This window comes from Vicugna pacos, chromosome 35, assembly GCF_048564905.1.
Source record: "Vicugna pacos chromosome 35, VicPac4, whole genome shotgun sequence".
In the NCBI taxonomy this organism is placed as follows: Eukaryota; Metazoa; Chordata; class Mammalia; order Artiodactyla; family Camelidae; genus Vicugna; species Vicugna pacos.
Window position 1 is genome coordinate 23,231,303 of NC_133021.1, and position 20,273 is coordinate 23,251,575.

Here is a 20,273-nt window from a genome sequence, read left to right on the forward strand (position 1 = left end):
GGAAGCCTTGAAGTAGAAGTAATTTCCTTTTTTACCTCCATGCTTAGCAAGTCCCTCAACTCAGATCAGAGACTGCCTAGACATGATAGTCAAGGAGCTGTAATTTTCTGGAAAATAATCTTTAACTAAGATGCAACTCTTTAACATACTATTATTAATTTTTTTGAAAATTTTCAATAAGGTACAAGAAAGAAATTCCTTGAGATGCATGAAGTCTACATATTGACGGTAACTTGTCTACAGATAATGGTCCCTGCAAGTTCTATTAATGAACTGAGAGGTAGTTATGACGGTCAATCGCTAATTAGGATTTCTGAACATTTTAGAAAGTGATAGTAAATAAATATTTTAAACTTGAGTCCATCCCCATAATTGTATTCCTAGTCAAGCTGAAGCTTTAAAAAAATGGGTGTTCACAGAGAATGTTAGAACACATCGGGGAGGAAAGTGGATAAATACTAATATCATGTACCATGTAGTAATTATATACGATAAGGACTTGTCACAAAGGGTCTATAAACCATCCTTGGAGACTAAGATTTTTTTCTCTCCTATACTTTACACTCTTGTTCCATACAAAGACTTCTCTGCCCATTTCCATCTGTATTCTGAAAATGGCTTCTTGTTGATGACATTAAAGATATACTACTGGCTATTTCAATGTTTACCTGCAATATGGTTCATAAATGTACATCCTGAAAAAGAAAGCTCAAGATCCAATGTTTCTACAAAATGCTACAAATTTCAAAGTCCTTTCATTGTTAACAATCCACAATTCAAATACAGAAATTAAATGTTCATTCATTGAAGACACTTGGTGATGTCTCTTTTGAAGGCAAATTGCAATTCAAGTATTTTTCCTCTCTCAGGAATGCATAGCTTTTGCCATCATCAACTTTCAAGAGAAGGGATTTGTTTATCCATTCACAAAGCACAATTAACAACTGGTTTCAGAGGGACTCTAAAACCCATTACACACAATGAGTCAGGTATATTAAATATCTGCATTTGACAAGAAGACCCATGCTTGTTCTCAAGAAAAATGATGAGGAAAAAAAACCTCGGAAACTTCTTTTGCAGGATGTCCTAATGATGCTTAATTCCTTTAGGGGATTTACATATTCCATGGACTGGTCTACCTGTCACATTTGCAAATGGTTTTATTTTATCCTGGCAGAAGACTCACATCTAAAAACAAAATGGAAACTTGTAAATGGAAGTCACCATTTGGCTTGCAAATCTGCAATGATCTGTTTGCATGTGCAACTATATACTTAAAAGGTTGAATATCAAAGAACTCTGGTATCAAAGAACTCTGGTTTCTGGTATGGCACATAAGACAATTAGAAGTCACCAATTTGTCCCAACTACAAGTGAAAAGCTCAAAAATCAACCACTCTTCTTAGAAATGTCAAAGAAGTGAGGTCACAGGGCAAGAAAGTGCTGGCGTAAACACTGGAGAGAAAGACAAGAAAATACAGAGAACCACAATTTACTGGAGGAGAAACCACAAGCAGAAATGTTTGTGGGAATAAGTGCCAGGGTGGGGACACCTGAACTATAACTGATGAATCATTAGAGGCTCAGTGTAGACTAGCCTAAGCGATAAAACTTCAGGGAGACCTAGTCTTGGGGGTTTCCTGATGCTTCTGTGAAGTTTTCTGCCTGGAGCCCTACCAGATTCTCATAGAGAATATCAGAAAAACCACCTCCCCCCTCAGGCTTCCAGCAGGAGGAGGATAAAAGGAGCCGTTTTGAAATATGCCAGAGCATCTTGTCCTTAACAAAGCCTGCCCTCAGGAGAAACTCTCTTATCAGAGCCTAACCCGCTGGGGTTTGGGGAGAGCCTAATCTACCTGAGGAAGGAAAATACCCAACCTTAGCCCCCTTCTCGCCATTCCATCCCACCTAAGCAGGGAGGGGACAAGAAATCCATGGCCCAGGTGCACAGGCTTGCCAAAAGATGGAGACCTAGAGATTTAATTATACTAACTGCTGTCTATAAAATAGATAAACACCAAGTTTATACTGTATAGCACAGGGAACTAGATTCAATATCTTACAGTAACTTATAATGAAAAAGAATATGAAAGGAATCTATGTGTGTGTATGTATGACTGAAACATTATGCTGTACACCAGAAATTGACACAACATTGTAAACTGACTATACTTAAAAAAAAAAAAAAAGACAGAGACCAAATCACAGGGCTAGAGAGCACTTTCCCTCATACTACATTACTAAAGGCCTATTTACCACAGTTCCTTTTCCCCAGTATACCATGTCATCTTTCAACAAAAATATCAAGGGATGTTAAAAGGCAGAACGCAGTTTCAAGGGGCCAAACAAGCATCAGACCTAGAGTCAGTACAGCAGGAAAGTTTGCATTAACAGACCAGGAACTAAAAAAATTATATATATATAAAATGCATGTTTGTGTGCATTGTGTGCACATATGTATGCTCATATAATAGTGAAAGGAATAACAGTAGTGACACGAGGGGTGGGACAGATGGTTTAGAAATATTTTCTTATTATAAGGGACTTAATGTTACCCATGAAGCAGTACAGTGTTATCTAAGAGTGGATTTGGATTAGTTGTAAATGTATACTGAAAATTTTAGGGCAACTACTTAAAAAACTGAAAAAAAGAAGTATAATTAATGTGCTAAGACATGAGGGAAAGTGAAATCATATAAAATGCTGAATTAAAACCACAAAAGGCAGAAAAGTGTAGAAGACAAAAATGACAACAAAGAACAAGGGAAACAATTAGAAAACAGTAACAAATATAGAGATATTAATGCAGCCTTATCAACAATCACTCTAAATGTCAATGGTAAAATATACCCATTAAAAGACAGAGATTTTCAGACTGGATCAAAAACCAAGGCTCAACTGTATACTGTCTACAAGAAACTCACTCTAAATACAAAGACACATACAGATTAAAAGTAAAGGGATGGGGGGAGATACATCATGTTACTACTAATCAAAAGAAAGCAAGAGTAGCTATGTTAATTTCGAACAGAGAGACTTCAGAGCAAGGAAAGTTATCAAGGATAAAGATGGGCATTACATAAATAAAGAAAAAAAAGTCAATATTCCAAGAAGACATAGCAATCTTTAATGTGTATATGCCTGACAACAGACTATCAAAATGTGTGAGGCAAAAACTGATAAAACCAAAAGAAGAACTAGATGGAGCCACTATTGCATTTGGAGACTTTAACACCCCTCTATCAGAAATGGACAGATCCAGGAGGCAGAACAGTAATACGATCACAGTGGCACTTAACAGCACCATCCATCAACTGGATAAAATTAACATGTATAGACGACTTCATCCAAAAACAGCAGAACACACATTGTTCTTAAGCTCACATGCTACGTTCACCAAGATAGACCAAACTCTGGAACATAAAGCTTAATAGGAATCATGCAATGTCTGATCTCAGATCACAGTGGAATTAAACTAGAAGTTAATGACAGAAAAAATAGCTGGAAAATCCCAAAATACTGAAGACCGAACAACACAGTTCTAAATAACATGAGTCAAAGAAGAAATACCAAGAGAAATTAATATTTTGAACTAGATGAAAATGAAAATACAATCTATCAAAATTAGTGGGATTCTGTGAGTACAGGGAAACTTAGAGAATTGAATGCATATATTAGGAAAACAAAAAGAAAGATCTAAAATCAATAATATAAGCTTCCAACTTAGGAAACTAGAAGAACAGAAAATTAAATCCAAAGTAAGGAGAAAAGAAATAATAAAAATTAGAACAGAAATCAATGAAATTGAAAATAGGAAATCAATAGAGAAAAATAAAGGTTGATTCCATGAAAAAAGCAATAAAACAGATAAACCTCTATAAGGCTAACTAAGAAATACAGACAGAAGACACACATTACTAATATCAGAAATGAAAGAGGGGACATCACGAACAATCCATGGACAATAAAAGGGTAATAAAGGAATATTATGAATAATTCTATGCCCACAAATTTGATAACCTAGACAAAATATGCAAATTCCTTGAAAGACACAATTTGCCAAAACTAAAATATGAAATAGACCATCTGAATAGGCCTATTTCTATTAAAGAAATTGAATCAATAACTAATAACCTTACAAAGCACCAGGTCCAGATGTGTTCACTGGTTAATTCTATCAAATATTTAATGAAGAAATTAAGTCAGTTCTCTATAATCTCTTCCAGAAGAAAGAAGTAGAGGAAGTACTTTCTAATTCATTCTAAGGGGCCAGCATTGTCTTAATACCAAACCAGACAGAGACATTACAAGAAAAGAAAACTACAGACCAATATTTCTCATGAATAGAGATGAAAAATCCTCAACAAAATATTAGCAAATCAAATCCAACAATGTGTAAGAATTCTATACCATGACAAAGTAGGATTTATTTGAAGCGTACAAGGCTGGTTCAACATTCAAAAATCAATGAACGTAATCTACATTACAATATCAACTGGCTAAAGAAAAATCACATGATCACATCTACAGATGCATAAAAACATTGACCAAATTCAACACTCATTCATAAAAAAAAAAACTCCCAGTAAACTAGGAATAGAGGAAAACGTCTTCAAATTCATAATGAGTATCTATAAAAAGCCAACAGCTAACATCCTACTCAAAGGTGAGAAACTTAAAGCTTTCCTGCTAAGATCAGGCACAAAGCAATAGTGTTTCCTCCCACAACTGCTTTTCAACATTGTATTGGAAGTCCTAGTGGATGCAATAAGAGAAGAAAAGAAAATAAAAGGTATACAGATGGGGAAAGAAGAAATAAAACTGTTTTTATTTGTGGTTGATGTGATGATCTAGGTAGAAGATCCAGAAGAATCAACAACAAATCTCCTGGAACCAATAAATACTTACATCAAGGTTGCAGGATACAAGGTCAATATATAAAAGTCAATTGTTTTTCTATTTACCAGGAATGAACAAGTGGAATTTGAATTAAAAACACATTACCACTTATATTAGCACCTAAAAATGAAATACTTAGGTATAAATCTAACAAAATATGTGCAAGATCTATATGAGGAAAACTATGAAACTCAAATAAAAGGTGCCAAGGAAAAACTGAATAAATGGACAGACATTCCATCTTTATGGATAGAAAGACTTGATACTGTCAAGATGTCTGTTCTTCACAACTTGACCTATAAATTCAATGCACGACCCCAATTTAAGAAATCCCAGCAAGTTATCTTTTGGATATTGCTAAATTGATTTTAAAGTTTATATGGAGAGGCAAAAGACACAGAATAGCCAACACAATATTGAAGGAGAAGAATAAAGTTGGAGAATTTCATATTACCCAACTTCAAGACTTACTATAAAGCTACAATAATTAAGACAGTGTGGTATTGGCAAAAGAACAATCAAATAGATCAGTGGCGCAGTGTGGAGTATCCAGCAATAGATCCAAATAAATACAATCAATTGATCTTTGATGGAGGAACAAGAGTAATAAAATAGAACAAAGATAGCCTTTTCAACAAATGGTGTTGGAACCATTGGACATGACTCGCAAAAAAAAAAAAAAAGTCTATACACAGAGCATATAACTTTCACAAAAATGAAGTCAAGATGGATTACAGATTTAAATAGAAAACACAAAGTTATAAAACTACAAGAAGGTAACACAGGTTAAAACCTAGGTGACCTTGAATATGGTGATGCCTTTTTAGATAAAACATCAGAGACATGATCCATGAAAGAAATCACTGATAAGCAGAACTTCATTAAAATTAAAATTTCCTGCTCTGCAAAGTATAATATCGAGAGAATGAAAAGATAAGCCAGAGACTGGGAGAAAATATTTGCAAAAGACATATTTGATTAAAGACTGTTCAAATTAAAACTCAACAATAAGAAAACAAACAACCTAATTTTTAAAATCGGCAAAAGATTTAAACAGACACTTCCCCCTAAAAAGGCAGAAGGTATAAAGATGGCAAATAAGCATATAAAAGGATGTTCAACATCATATGTCTGTAGAGAATTTCAGATTACAACAGCAATGAGATACCTCTACACACCTATTAGAATGGCCAAAATCCAAAACACTGACAATACCAAAAACTGGCAAGAATCTGGAGCAATAGAAACTCTCATTCATTGCTGATGGGAATGCAAAATGGTTCAGCGACTTTGGAAGACATTTGGCAGTTTTTATTTGTTTGTTTGTTTGTTTTGCAAAACTAAACATTATCTTATCATAAGAGCCAGAAATCACACCCCTTGGTATTTACCCAAATATATTGGAAACTTACGTTAACGGAAAAGCTTGCACACAGATGTTTATAGCTGCTTTATTCATAATTTCCAAAACTTGGAAATAACCAAGATATCCTTCAGTAAGTGGATAGACAGGTAGCACTTCCAGAAAGTGGAATATTATTCAATATTAAAAAGAAATGAACTATCAAGATGTGCATATTACTAAGTGAAAGAAACCAATCTGAAAAGGTACCATACTTTATGATTCCAACTCTATGACATTCTGGAAAAGGCAAAACTATGGAAACAATAAAAAGATTAGTGGTTGCCAGGAGTTAATTGAAAGGGAGTGATGAAAAGGCAGATCACAGAGGATTTTTAGGGCAGGAAAACTATTCTGTATGATACTGCAGTGGTGGAACACATGTCTTTTGTCAGAACCCACAGAATGTACACCGCCAAGCATGAACACTAACGTAAACCATGGACTCTGGGTGATAATGATGTGTCAGTGTAGTTTCATCAGTTGTAACAAACATATTATTATGGTGCAGGATTACATAGTGGGGGAAGATGTACATGTGTGGGTCAGATGGGAATTCTCTGTACTTTGCACTCAATTTTACCATGAACCAAAAATTGCGCTAAAAAATAAAGATTACTAATTTAAAAAAAACCCATTTCCCAGTTACACTAAGCACATTTCAGGCATTTGACAGGACAGTCATATGGATGTGGCCACCATTGTAGATGGTGCAGACAAAAAATTTTTTTTATTATGTAAGGCCAATGAAAATTAAAGAAGTACTCAGCACAAACTACAGGCTTACTGAAAGAAAGAAAGAATTTAATGGTTATGGATCTTCTGGTATTGATTACAAATCTAATGATATTTCTTCTATTCCACTTACACATTCCTATAACTCTAAATATGAAAATATAGGTGGGAAAAAGGAGAAGTAAGGAAAGCTAAGGGATATTTTGAGTTACTGGACTGTTTGGTGGCTACAGCCAAAGTAGACACAGCCGTTTCAAAGCCTTTTATTTATACTCAGGATGGGAAGACTTTTTCCAACTATTTTCTATAGTCTTATTATCTAATACAACTAGAGTTTTTAAAAATGGTTATCACAGCTATGAAGAGCCACTGGAACATCTCAATATTGTTATACATATGAAAAAAAATTAACTTTTGAATATTCACTCATCCACATATTTACAACAATGTTAATTTTTCAGTTAGTTTTTTTTGACTTTTGAAGGGTCATTTGATGATTATTCAATTATAACATGTTATCTAAGAAATTACTACAAAGAGACATGTAGGAGTTCTTCTGTTAAATAGATAGGTAGGTAGATTTATTACAGTTGTGAATGACCCAAAAGTCTATCCAGTGCTTGCAAAACTTAACACTCGGTCTGTACAACTTTTAATCTATGCACTGTCTCTGAGAAAATTTTCAAAAGATGTCATCCATGAGATCACAACTTGCTGAAAAACTGGTAGAGTAGAAAGACTATTTGGCCTTTATGAATCCAAGAAATAGATGGGCTGACTTTTGTTTGTCTTTCTTCTGCCATGTGTTGTCTGACCAACTTACTCATTTTAGTGAATATTCCACCACAGATACAATCACAATGCCTTTTTGCTTTTCCTCCAGATTGTTGACAACATAAGTGGGCAGGCTTTTCATAGCAGGGATCATCTCATGCATTCAATAAACTTTAGATACTTTGTAAACAACCTATGTTAGTCCTGATGGGCAAACAAGGTTGTATTTGGCATTCACTGTCACAGACTTTACGAAAACACCTGGGAAGTTGCTATAGTGAATGAAAAATCACAAGAGAATCAAATTTGTCATTCAGTCTTCATTAAGAATTTAAGAAAATATCATCCCTTCTGACTTTGAAAAATAATAGAGATTTATTTACTTATTTTCATCAATAGGTTTATCTATTCATACAATTTAAAATTGAGGAAGAAGAGAAAATAGTGGATAGAACTGCAACAGATTTCTGTTTCCAATGCACTGAAAAACAAAAGAAGAGAAATGGGTTTATGTGATTAATGATGGAATCCTTTTGTCTTGTAAATGTTTTTAACTTACACAATCTTATTCACTATAGTATTACATTAAAAAATTACTGCTTATAATACATGTCCTTATGGACAAAAATTTGTTACCCAGTACTAATATTTTTTTTAACTCTCAGGATGTTAAAATACAATTGAAAAATTCAGCAAAGTTATGAAATACAAAATCAAGATACAAAAAAAAAATTGTGTTTCTATATCCGAACAATGAACACTCTGAAAAGGAAGTGTTAAGAAAATATTTCCATTAAAAAATAAAAATAAAAAAAGAAAATACTTCCATCTGCAATAGTATCAAAAAGAATAAAATACTTAGGAATAATCTTAACCAAAAAGGCACAAATAAAGGGAATGACATCCCATGTTCATGGATAGGAAGACTTAATATTATTAAAGTATCACTACTACGTAAAGTAATCTACAGATTTGATGCAATCCTCATCAAAATCCTAATGACTTTTTTTTTTTGCAGAAATAGAAAAATCTATGCTAAAATTCATATAAATCTCAAGGGACTCCAAACAGTAAAAACAGTCTTGAAAAAGAACAAATCTGGAGGGCTCACACTTCCTAATTTCAAAATTTACTACAAAGCTATGATAATCAAAAGAATATGGTCTTGTTATAATGACAGATATTTAGACCAGTGGCATACAATAGAGGCCAGAAATAAATTCTTACATACACAAGCAATTGGCTTTTAACAAGAATGCCAAGACAATTCAATAGGGCAAGAATAGTCCTTTCAATAAATGGAGAAAACTGGATATCCACAAGCAAAAGAATGAAGTTGGACTCTTACGTTACACCATATACAAAAATTAACTCTAAATGAATCACACCTAAATGTAAGAACTAGAAGTATAAAACAATTAGAAGGAAACATAGGGGGAAATCCTCATGACATTGAATTTGGTAGTGATCTCTTGGGTATGTCACAAAAAGCTCAGGTGACAAAGGGAAAACATACATAAATTTGACTTGATCAAACTTTAAAACTTTTCTGCAACAAAGGACTTTATGAACAGAGTGAAAAGGCAACCCATGGAATGGGAGAAAATATTTGCAAGTCATATATCTGACAAGGGCTTAATATCCAGAATATATAAAGAACTCCTACAACTCACAATAAAAAAAAATGAAAAAATGAGCAAAGGACTTAAATAGACATGTTTATTTTTCTAAAGAAGATATACAAATGGCCAATAAGTGCATGAAAAGATGCTTAACATCACTAATCCTCATAATGCAAATGAAAACCATGATGAGATATCACTTCACATCCATTAGGATTGCTACTATCAAAATAACAGAAAATAGCAAGTGTCAGTGAGGATGTGGAGAAACGAACTCTGCAGCACTGTTGGTGGAGACGTGAAATGGTGCAGATACTATGGAAAATGGTACAGTAGTTTCTCAAATAATTGAAAATAGAATTATTATATGATTAGCAACTCCATTTCTGGATATATACACAGAAGAATTGAAGCAAAGACTCCAACAGATATTTATACACCCACGTTCATAGCAGCATTATTCACAATACACAAAAAGGTGAAAGCAATCCAAGTGTCTACTGGTAGATAAACAGATAAACAGAATGTGATACACATACAATGGAATATTATTCAGCACTAAAAACGAAGTCCTGACACATGCTATGACATGGATGAGCCTTGAAGATATTGTGTGAAGTGAAATAAGCCAGTCACAAAAAGACAAATATTGCATGATCCCACTAATGTGGAGTACCTACAGAAGTCAGAGTCACGGAGACAGAAAGCAGAATGGTAGTTACAGGGGTTGGAGGAGGAGGAAAATGGGGTATGATTATTTAATGAGCATGGAGTTTCAGTTTGAAAAGATTAAAAAAAAAAAGTTCTGGAGATGGATGGTGATGTTGGATGCACAACAGTGTGAATGTAATTAATGCCATTGAACTGTACACCTAAAAATAGTTAAAATGGCAAATTTTATGTTATGAATATTTTACCACAATAAACACACACACACACATTCTCTCTCTCACTCTCTCTAAGGTTTCAAAAGCTGTGCTTTGGTTAATTCCTTAGCTGTTTAGCTTATTGTATTACAATATTTAGCATTCAGATTACATCTAAGAAAATATATAGTAGGAAGAGATGTCATTTAATAAGGATTCATTACACTCATTTTGTACTGAGAAACATGAAGTTCTGGGTTATGTTTAGGACTCAAAGTATCAGAGCATAAATGTGAATGATTTTGTGTCCTGAAAATCCATATGTTGAAACCCTACCCCTACATGTGATGGTATTAGGAGCTAAGGCTTTGGGGATGTAATTAGGATTAGCTGAGTTCATGAGGCCAGAGCCTTCATGAAGAAAACCAGTGCCCTCAACACAAATTACTATGTTGACCCAACAATATCCTGAAACTCGGAGATTTGTTCCCATTGACATGAGCCCTGTTTTGAAGTTGGGTCTTTTTAAATTAGTGGCTATGTTGATAAAACAACTTAATACAGCAGTTTTAACTTTCCTTATCAAGCAAGAAAGCAAGAACCACAGCTCTCAGTGGATCTGAGATCACGAAACAGGAGGCTTATCTCAAGGTTATTAAAAAAATGGCATTAGGTATTTTTATTTGTTAAATATTTCAGTACAGGATATTAAGGGCAATATCTCAAGGGTATCCCAAGGGAATTCACTAAGCAGTTTGCAACAGAAGATAGATGAAAATTTCTCTTTTGAAAACTGAGTTATAAGACAAAGACCACATCACTGTTGCACACAATTCGGAGAGGCAAAGATGTTAACCTGCTTTTAACTTTTTTTAAAATTCACTTCTCCATTTTCCTTAGGGAAAGTGATTCAGTTAGACAAATTTTTAATTGTGTAGCTCAGCAAAGAGAATAATTAGCCAGCAATAGTAATTTCCTAAGAAATGGATTACTTTGGAAGATGTGTGTGTGTGCATGTGTGTGTGTGTATGCATGTGCACACATTGTTTGAGAGACTAGCTAGAAGTAAAGAAACACGAGGAGCAGAAGATACAAACATTTCTGGTGGTCAGTTTTTTAAAATTACAGGGCTGAGCATTCATCAAAGTTGGGCATATTAGCCTATTTCCAAAGAAGACATACAGATGGCCAACAGGCACAGAAAAAGATGCTCAAACTCACTAATTATTAGAGAAATGCAAATCAAAACTACAATAAGACATCACCTCACACCAATCAGAAAAGCCATCATCAAAGTCTACATATAATAAATGCCGGAGACAATGCGGAGAAAAGGGAACCCTTCTTCACTGGTGGGAATGTAAATTGGAGCGGCCGTGATAAAAAACAGTATGGAGATTCTCAAAAAACTAAAAATAGAGTTACCATATGATCAAGCAATTCCACTCTTGGGCAGACATCGAGAAATCCTAATTGGGAAAGATACATGCACCCCAATGTTCATAGCAGCACTACTTACAATAGCCAAGACATGGAAACACCCTAAATGCCCACTGACAGATGAATAGTTAAAGAAGATGTGGTATATTTATACAATGGAGTATTACTCAGTTATAAAAAGGAATGAAATAATGACATTTGCAGTAACATGGATGGACCTAGAGATACTCATACTAAGTGAAGTAAGTCAGATAGAAAAGATAAATATCATATGATATCACTTATACATGGAATCTGAAAAGATGATACCAATGAACTTTTTTACAAAATAGAAAGAGGTTCACAGACATAGGAAACAAATTTATGGTTACCAAAGGGGAAAGTGAGGGGAGGGATAAATTGGGAGCTTGGGATTAACATATATAAAATAGATAACCAACAGGGTCCTACTATATAGCACAGGGAGCTATGTTCAATATCTTGTAATAACTTATAATGGAAAAAAATCTGAAAAAGAATATATATATATGTGTGTGTGTGTGTATAACTGAATCACTTTACTGTACACCTGAAACATTGAAAATTAATTATATTTCAATAAAAAATGAAAAAAAAGTTGGGCCTATTAATCATTTTTCTTAGTAGAAAATATCAAAGTGTGGGGTTTGACTGATTTTCACAGAAAGAGAATAGAAATCTTTCAAAATTGTTGGTAAGAATGATTCACCCTTCTTGCTTTTGTGAAGAAATAATTGTGAATATTAAATTATATTCATTTTTCTGCCTGAAATGGTTTTTAAATGCTTGTCATTTTGTTCACAGCAAAAGACTGTTTGAATGATGTCAGTTACACTCATTGATTTCAAGTACAGTATTTGTTGAAAGCAAGTATGCATATTGAGATTATTTTATATGTCTTTTCAAACAAACTATCACCTTTCTACAGATGGATATGGTTTAAAGGGCATTACTCCTAGCTATTGCCAAACTTCAAAGAAAGGAGAGCTCACTAGTGTTTTGGATAAAGAACTCACTTACCAGAGTTAACTTGGTGATTGCAGATTATTGACTGAACTGCACTGGATTTATCTAGATTTCTCTAAGAAAGAAAGACTCAATCCAATGCTCTAAGTTGGAAGATAAAGAAAGAATTATGGGGAGCAGAGGGTAGAATCAATATCTTAAATGTGTAGGATTCAATTTTAGCTTAATATTATAGATTTTTCAAAAGATGAGAAAACTAGCTAGGAAGGTGGCCCTTGACAATTTATGATCTTTTTACCCAATTCACTTTCTTGAAGCTGTCTTATTTACTGAACTAAAATAATTCTAGGGAAGTCAATGGATGCCCTTCATCTGGATAATAATGATCCTACTTATTGAGTGGGTTTAATAGGTGGATCTCATTTTTATGTGTTTGAGTATATTTTCAAAGCAGCGGATCTTAAGTTCAAATTCAAAAACTCTTTACCCTGCCTTTCATACAAAGAAGATTAATTGGAAATTGGAAAATGCTCCAGGTGAAAGGCTGGCTGTGGTATTGACTGGAGAAGGTGTTTTCCAGAAGCAGGTAGATAAGCAAATTGCTCTAAGTGACTGCTCTTCAATCTTGCTGTCTCCTCTCCCATTATTACACAAGTGAAAAGAAGTTTTATAAGATCATCTTCCCCCCAAAATAAAACAAGTGCAGAATAAAGAGGAAGCAACCCAGAGATCTATGTAGTAAGAAAGATTGGTGGAGAAATGAGGCTGGAAATTAAGGTATATTCTCAACTAATTTGCCTTGATGTACATGGAGGGGGCCCTGGAAATTTGTTTTATTTTGTTTTGGAATGAACTGGTAGGCAGTTCCTTCTCCTGTACCTACCTCTCTGAGTTACAACTCCTCCACTATCAGATTGGGTGCAATTAACATATTGGATCCTGGGCAGTGGTCCAGTTATTCCAATTCTAGGGACATCTCCAGTTATAGCCATAGTAATGGCCCCTTGAGATTTCTATGGGCTTGTTGCTATGGAAACAGTTTTGCAGGATTTCAAACCTTAGGAAAAATGCCTAAAGGTTTGAAACTTGTTTCAGATCTAAAATAAACCTTTCCTTGGAGTAACCTACTTAATGCTCTTCAAAATGAATTAATTTATTCTTTAAATAGTAAGTCATATCATTAAAAATAAAGTCTCTCTTATCCAAGCTGCTGAAAAAAACAGTACTTCCAGGGTTTGTCTTTTCCTATTTGAGAGATTCTGTGAACTTGAGAGATGGTGGATATGAGATATCCTTTAGATTTCTCAGTTCTGGAAATTTTCCATTCTCAGACAGAGTAAGATGCCTCTACACAGCTGCTTCCGCTCCCAAGCTTGCTTAAACCAATATCAGCAGCACAGAGCTAGATCAGCTTTCCATGGCCGCTTTCAGAAAATCACCACTAACCTGGTGGTTTAAAACAACACAAATTTGTTGTCTTACAGTTCTGTGGGTCAGAAGTCTGACATGGGTCTCACTGGGCTAAAATCAATGTGTTGTTTTTCCATTGTGGATTCTTTAGGAGAGAATCTGTTTCCTTATCTTTTCCAGCCTCTAGAGGCTGCCTGCATTCCTTGGCTTCTGGCCCCCTTCCTCTGACTTCTAATTCAACAGTGTCAAATCTCTCTTGCCCTTGTCATCACGTATCTTTGTCTGACCACAGCTGGGGAAGGCTTTCCATTTTTAAGAACTGATGGTTAGATTGGGGCTACACAGATAATCCAGGATATTCTGCCCATTTCCGGGTCCTAAACCTTAATCACATCTGCATAGTCTCTTTTGACATGTAAGATAACATATTCATAAGTTCCCAATATTAGAACATGTATATTTTTGCAGGGCCATTATATCTATAGGGAAAAAAAATCCCATGAAATCTTTGTAGGGAGTAGGAAATCTTTGTTCATGGGAATATGAAAAAGATGGCAAACCAAAGGATTTTGTTATAAATAAGACTTACTGAAAATAGATAAAAAGATAAATGGATACTGACATATTAATCACAGACATTGCTGATTATATCAGACACTTCTCCTGTTATGTGACACTTCAAATACTCTCTCAAAGCCCTACCACTTACTTTCCATATTCTGTGCAGACAGTAAGCAGGAAAGAAGATGTGACCATACTAACATCAGGCAAAGGAGACTTCAAGACAAGGAGTTTTACCAGAGATAAAGAGGACTTGTTCAGCATAATAAAAGCATCAACTCAATTAAGCAGACATAACAACCCTAAGTATGCATGCATCTAACAACAGAGCTTCAAATGCATGAAAGCAAAAGTGATAAGACTAAGAAAGAAACAGGCACACCTGTAAATATAGGTCTGTATTTTAACTCCCTCAATCACTCCCTCAATAATTAACAGAACTAGTGGAGAAAAAAAATCAGTACAGAATTTGAAAATACGAATAACACTATCAACCAACCTGACTTAATTGACTTTCACAGAACCCCACACTCAACAGTTGCTGCACTCATGTACTTTTCAAGTAGACCTAGGGGCCATTTGCCAGGATAGACCATATTCGAGGCCATAAAACAAGTCTCAAAATAGCTCAGAGGGCTAAAATAATACAAAGTACATTCTTTGACTATGCAAAAATTAAGTTAAAATCAATCATTAAAAGATATTTTTTAAAGTTACCAATATTGAGAAGTTAGGCAACATACTTCCATATAAGACATGGGTTAAATAAGAAAACATTACATGAGAAATTTCAAAACATCTCAAAATGATCAATATGGAAAACAGAACAGATTAAAATACAAGAAATCCAGCAAAGCAGTGCTTAGAGTGAAATTTACAGCTTTAAATGCTTATATTACAAAAGAAGAAAATATTTAAAATCAACGATACATCGTTCTACCTCATAAAACCAGAAAATGAATGGAAAATTAAAAACAAAGTGAATAGAAGGAAGCAAATAATTGAAATAAGAGCAGAAACAATGGAGGAAATCATGAAGCAAAATATACACAAAATCTTACTGTAGCTCACAGAGGAAAAAATGTGACAATGAGTATGTATATGTCCATGTATGACTGAAAAATTGTGCTGAAAACTGGAATTTGACACAACATTGTAAAATGATTATAAATCAATAAAAAATGTTTAAAAAATAGTGTACAACCATGGCCAGTTTTTCTGTTTATGGGATTTGTGCTTCCTGTTCCTGCAAACTTCAGCACTATCAGATCACAGATCCTGTTCCTAAGGAGAACACACCAGGGAGTATTTCCACTGAACTTGAAGTTATGACTACCACCTGGTCGTTTGCGTGCCCCATGCCAATGGATCAACCAATAGAGAATAAAATTAAAATACTGGTGGGAGTAATTGTCACTGGTTACCAAGAGGAGTTAGGGTGATTGGTAGCCAACAGAGTAAGCAAGAACCATATCTAGAAACCTGAGAATTCCTTGGAGACTGTCTTGGTGCTTCCATGCCTGGTCACCATGGTGAGCAGGCAACCACAGGAAATATGGCCTGCCAAGGACAAAGAAGACACCTCAGTGAAGACCTGGGTCTCCCTACTAGGAAAGAAATCTAGGTCAGCCGAAGGTAGGTAAGGTGAATCAAGATTGATTTGGAGGATAGAGATAATGAATAAAAATTGCCTCAAGGCCAGTAGGGTTTAGAGTCTTTGTATTTTGTATTAAGTCTTTGTGGAGTGTTTGGCTGGCTACTACCATGAAGGGAATTTGGTATAGATGGAACATACATGTAAAGGAGACCATGAGCTTATCTGAGTGGTGGGTGGGGTCAACTGTTAATGCACAGTACCTGGGTGCTATTTCATATTCTTTCAGCCCATGTCTCACACAAGCTACTGCTGCAGAGACCAGTTTCAAGAGGGCATTAACTAGTTTTGCACAGAGCCTTGCTTCAGGCCCATATGACATTTCTCTTTCTCTTGTCCTGGGCAATTTTCCACGTGATTGCAAGGGACTGCCATGACACTCCCTTGGTCCTGAAGCACCCATAACCTGAAGCGTGGAGGTGATGCTTATGGGACCAACTTTGAACAATGGGGTCCGAAGCCCCCTCAGAAGGACCTACATGGTGAATGCCCCATAGTAGTGTTCATCTTAATAAAGACCCATTGTTTTATTGACTTTTTATTCTTCTCTGTTTGAATCCACCTGCCCTTCCCTCCTGCTCCCTGGGCTCACCTCCCAAGTGAACTGACTTCACACACACCTTTGTCTTAGCTTCTGCTTGGGGGAAACCCAGTCTAGGATATGCTGTTTATAATAGAGAATGAATTTCCTCTGGCCACCCAGAGCTGCATTCACTCTTAACCTTCTTTAGAAACCATTCAGTGAGACTTGAGAGTTGGTGTACTTGGATAAGGCAATACTGCTTTGGAGAATTTAGGCTGAAAATCTTCCCTAGTGAAGACTTTCTGCTTCATTGGCATCATTGCTAATAGCCCCATTTTTGTCCCTAGTTCTTTTCCTTTTAAGAGGTTCAAACAAGACACCCAATTTCTTTGAAACAAATAAGCAAGGCAAAAATCTAGCTAATCTTTTCACATTAACCTTACTCAGGAGGTGCCTGGTAAATTTCCAGGGTTGGGTGAATAGCTCGTGTATGGAAGTATTCCTGCTTATCCTTTAGTTGCTGTCATTTATTTTCTTTGCTGTTGTACAGAGCCTTGAAACCTTGTTTTCCTCCCTTGAAATGACAAAAAAGTATTTTCTTTGGCACAGCCCCAGAGTACAACAACAGTTAAACTTGCTGCTATGTGAAAGAGCTGTATTTGTTTAGAAGTTATTCAAAAGGCCGTGAGAGCAGGCGACCTGGATTATAGGAAGTCGCCCCAGGAAACTCAGAGTATTTTCTTTCCTGTCTTTTTGCCAGGATGCTGGTTTTTCTCTGGCCAGTAGTAATTTGCAATAGGGTCAGGATTTCTTCTAGTTGGAAACTCATAGGATATCAGCCACATTGTTTTCTTGCAATTCTTTCTACTTACAAGATCAAGAGGAGGATCACTGAGGGGAAAATGATGTGTTTAGCTTAGGGTTCTACCAGACAAATGGCTCTTGATCATCTTCTCAGGTCAATTTCAGGAGAGTAGACATTGTAACAAAGAGAAAGGATTGACTATATTCATACACACCCATCATAGTTAAAGAGAAATCCAGACTGTGTTAAAAAAAAAAACAAACTAAACTTCAAAAGAATATAGCAACTGTCCCCCAATGGACTCATAAGAGAAAAGAAATTAGAAATAGAAAGCTGAAAATCAGGAGGCTCAAGAGTGAACCTCAGGACTGATATATAGACTTTTCAAACAAAGGGTAGCTTATAACATTCAGTGATGAGTCACACTGTGACTTTTAAGTCACCCAAGGCTAGAAATCCAGGTTTCTCAAACTAGAAGGCTAGCCGGATTCTGTAACACTGATCACAGGTTGGTGACTGGGGTTCAGAAAAGATGGGCAGAATCTGCCTCACTTTTAACTATCTTTACTATCAAAGTAAGGAAATTTCCCAAATATCGTAAATAATAGATAAGAACATTTCCAAACATGGAAGTCCCTTTTGGTGTTTACCTCATATATTTGGATCTCATGAGAATTAAGAAAAACAACTGAAAAGTCAGAAGCATTTACAGTAGGGTTTAAACTGATGGTGTTTACTTGAAGTAACACCTTCTTGAAGAATCCCCTTCTTGAATTCTGCCTATGGGATGTGCTGTTCTGGTTGTATTCACGTGGGTTCCTGGCTTCCAGATTTTTTTTTCCTTATGAAATATTTTCTTTACTTCTTTCTAGGACAAATGCTGGATTCTGTGACATCACTAGTCCATCCCAAGGGTCCAGCTCCACGTATGACCTCCAAGATTATTTATTTGACTTTTCTGCTCCAGGATACACATGATCACATGTTTTATTTCTGTTCAGATTGACTTTCTATCAATTTTAAGCCTTAAATATTTCTTCTGTAAACTTCTGCCATTTTTATTTGCCTTATTCCTGCCTATGAGACAAGAAGATCATTATGGCATTCACCTTAAAGCATGTAAGTTGTCAACAAGTCTACTAAAAAGTGATCTTAAAAAACTAGTTTATCCTGCAGAGACCAGAATTTAAGAGGGGGAAAAAAAAAGTGAAATTTCCCAGGTTCAATTCCTTCATAAGATTATAAAGGATGAAAAATGATGATTGAGTTAACCATTGGTATCAGCAAGGACCTATTTAGGAAAGATATGTTGTAATTTTAGAGACTCAGTACTATAATCATCTTTCTCATTTTGCCAGTATAATAGCGCTTTGGCAATTAAAACTTAAATAAAGATGAAATCATTATTTTAAAAAGTAGGGTTGATTAATTAAGCCAGTTATTTAATGACACATCAAGTTGAACTGTTTCCCAAAGCATAAACAAAATAGCTAGCTGTTTAACAGAACTTTTCATTTTGCAGTTGGAAGTATAGGCATCTTATATAGATACGAAGCTGGAGTAGAATGAACTAATGGTCACTTTTTGATAAGAAGTTTTGTTCATTCCCCTTAAATTCACTTAAAGAATGGCAATATTTTCTGTATCTCAAATTATGTTCCTTCTGCCTACCACTTACTTTCTTGGATTGCACAGAATATTAACCCAATCTTTTTTATGTTCTTATCTATATTCTTTACTTCTCCCCATCAATCCTTCCATTTTGTGGCTTTTTCTCTGTTTCACTTTTTTTTTTTTTTTTGCATTTGGAAAAACAAAATAGAAAAGCTGCAAAGCTTACCATTTCCACCAAGGATAAGTGTAAGAACATCCCAGCGGTAACTGTTAAGATCCAATTTTGAACACATGGATCTGTTGATACTGAGAGCCCAATGTACAGTCCTATGAAGGCAGTTAGAGCACTTATAAAATTCATCAGGATGGCGATCTTAATAGGAAGTCCAGAGCTTAACAGCACAGCAAAGTCTCCTGAAATTTAAGGGAAAAGGAAAATATAATTCTCATTTAGCTAATCATGCCTTTGCTAGAGTCATTTGCTATTAGTTTCAAATTTCAGTAAAATTGAACGATCAGTTAATAAAACACTTTCCTATATTTCTCAAGGATTTATAGCCCATCTCATTATACTTTTGGAAGTGATATTTCAAGAGTTTTATTCCTTTTACTGCTCCTGAAGGTAGTATATACAGAGAGAACTGTGACACACTTTTCCTTCCTAATGTCCTGTGACATCTTTAACTTAGACAAATGCAAAATAAAGCCCTTGCTGCCCTGGGGTTTCTAAATCTTTTTACCTGCAAACTTGCCAGGCAAAATCCCAAGGTAGTAAACATTATATGGGCTTTTCTTTTTTGCTTAGGTGGGAACGGCTATAGGGAAAGAGAAAACAACTTAATATGAGATTCTTAAATCACTGCAAAAGCTGGTGAGGAAAACAAATTCATCCTTTAGAAAATGTTTTGCTGCCTCGATGATTATAGGAAAATGACCTTATTCTCGCCACAGTTTTCCTCCCATAGAAGCATGATCTTTTAATCT

At 35.2% G+C, this 20,273-nt stretch overlaps 1 protein-coding gene across 1 annotated transcript in view; it reads right to left on the minus strand.

Annotated features, from left to right (window-relative positions):
- Positions 1–20,273, minus strand: part of SLC39A12 (solute carrier family 39 member 12) — a 64,981-nt gene that overhangs the window by 3,951 nt on the left and 40,757 nt on the right. Inside the window, 1 exon segment of the mRNA XM_072954982.1 lies at positions 19,516–19,703. Within this exon segment, the coding sequence (XP_072811083.1) occupies positions 19,516–19,703 (188 nt within the window).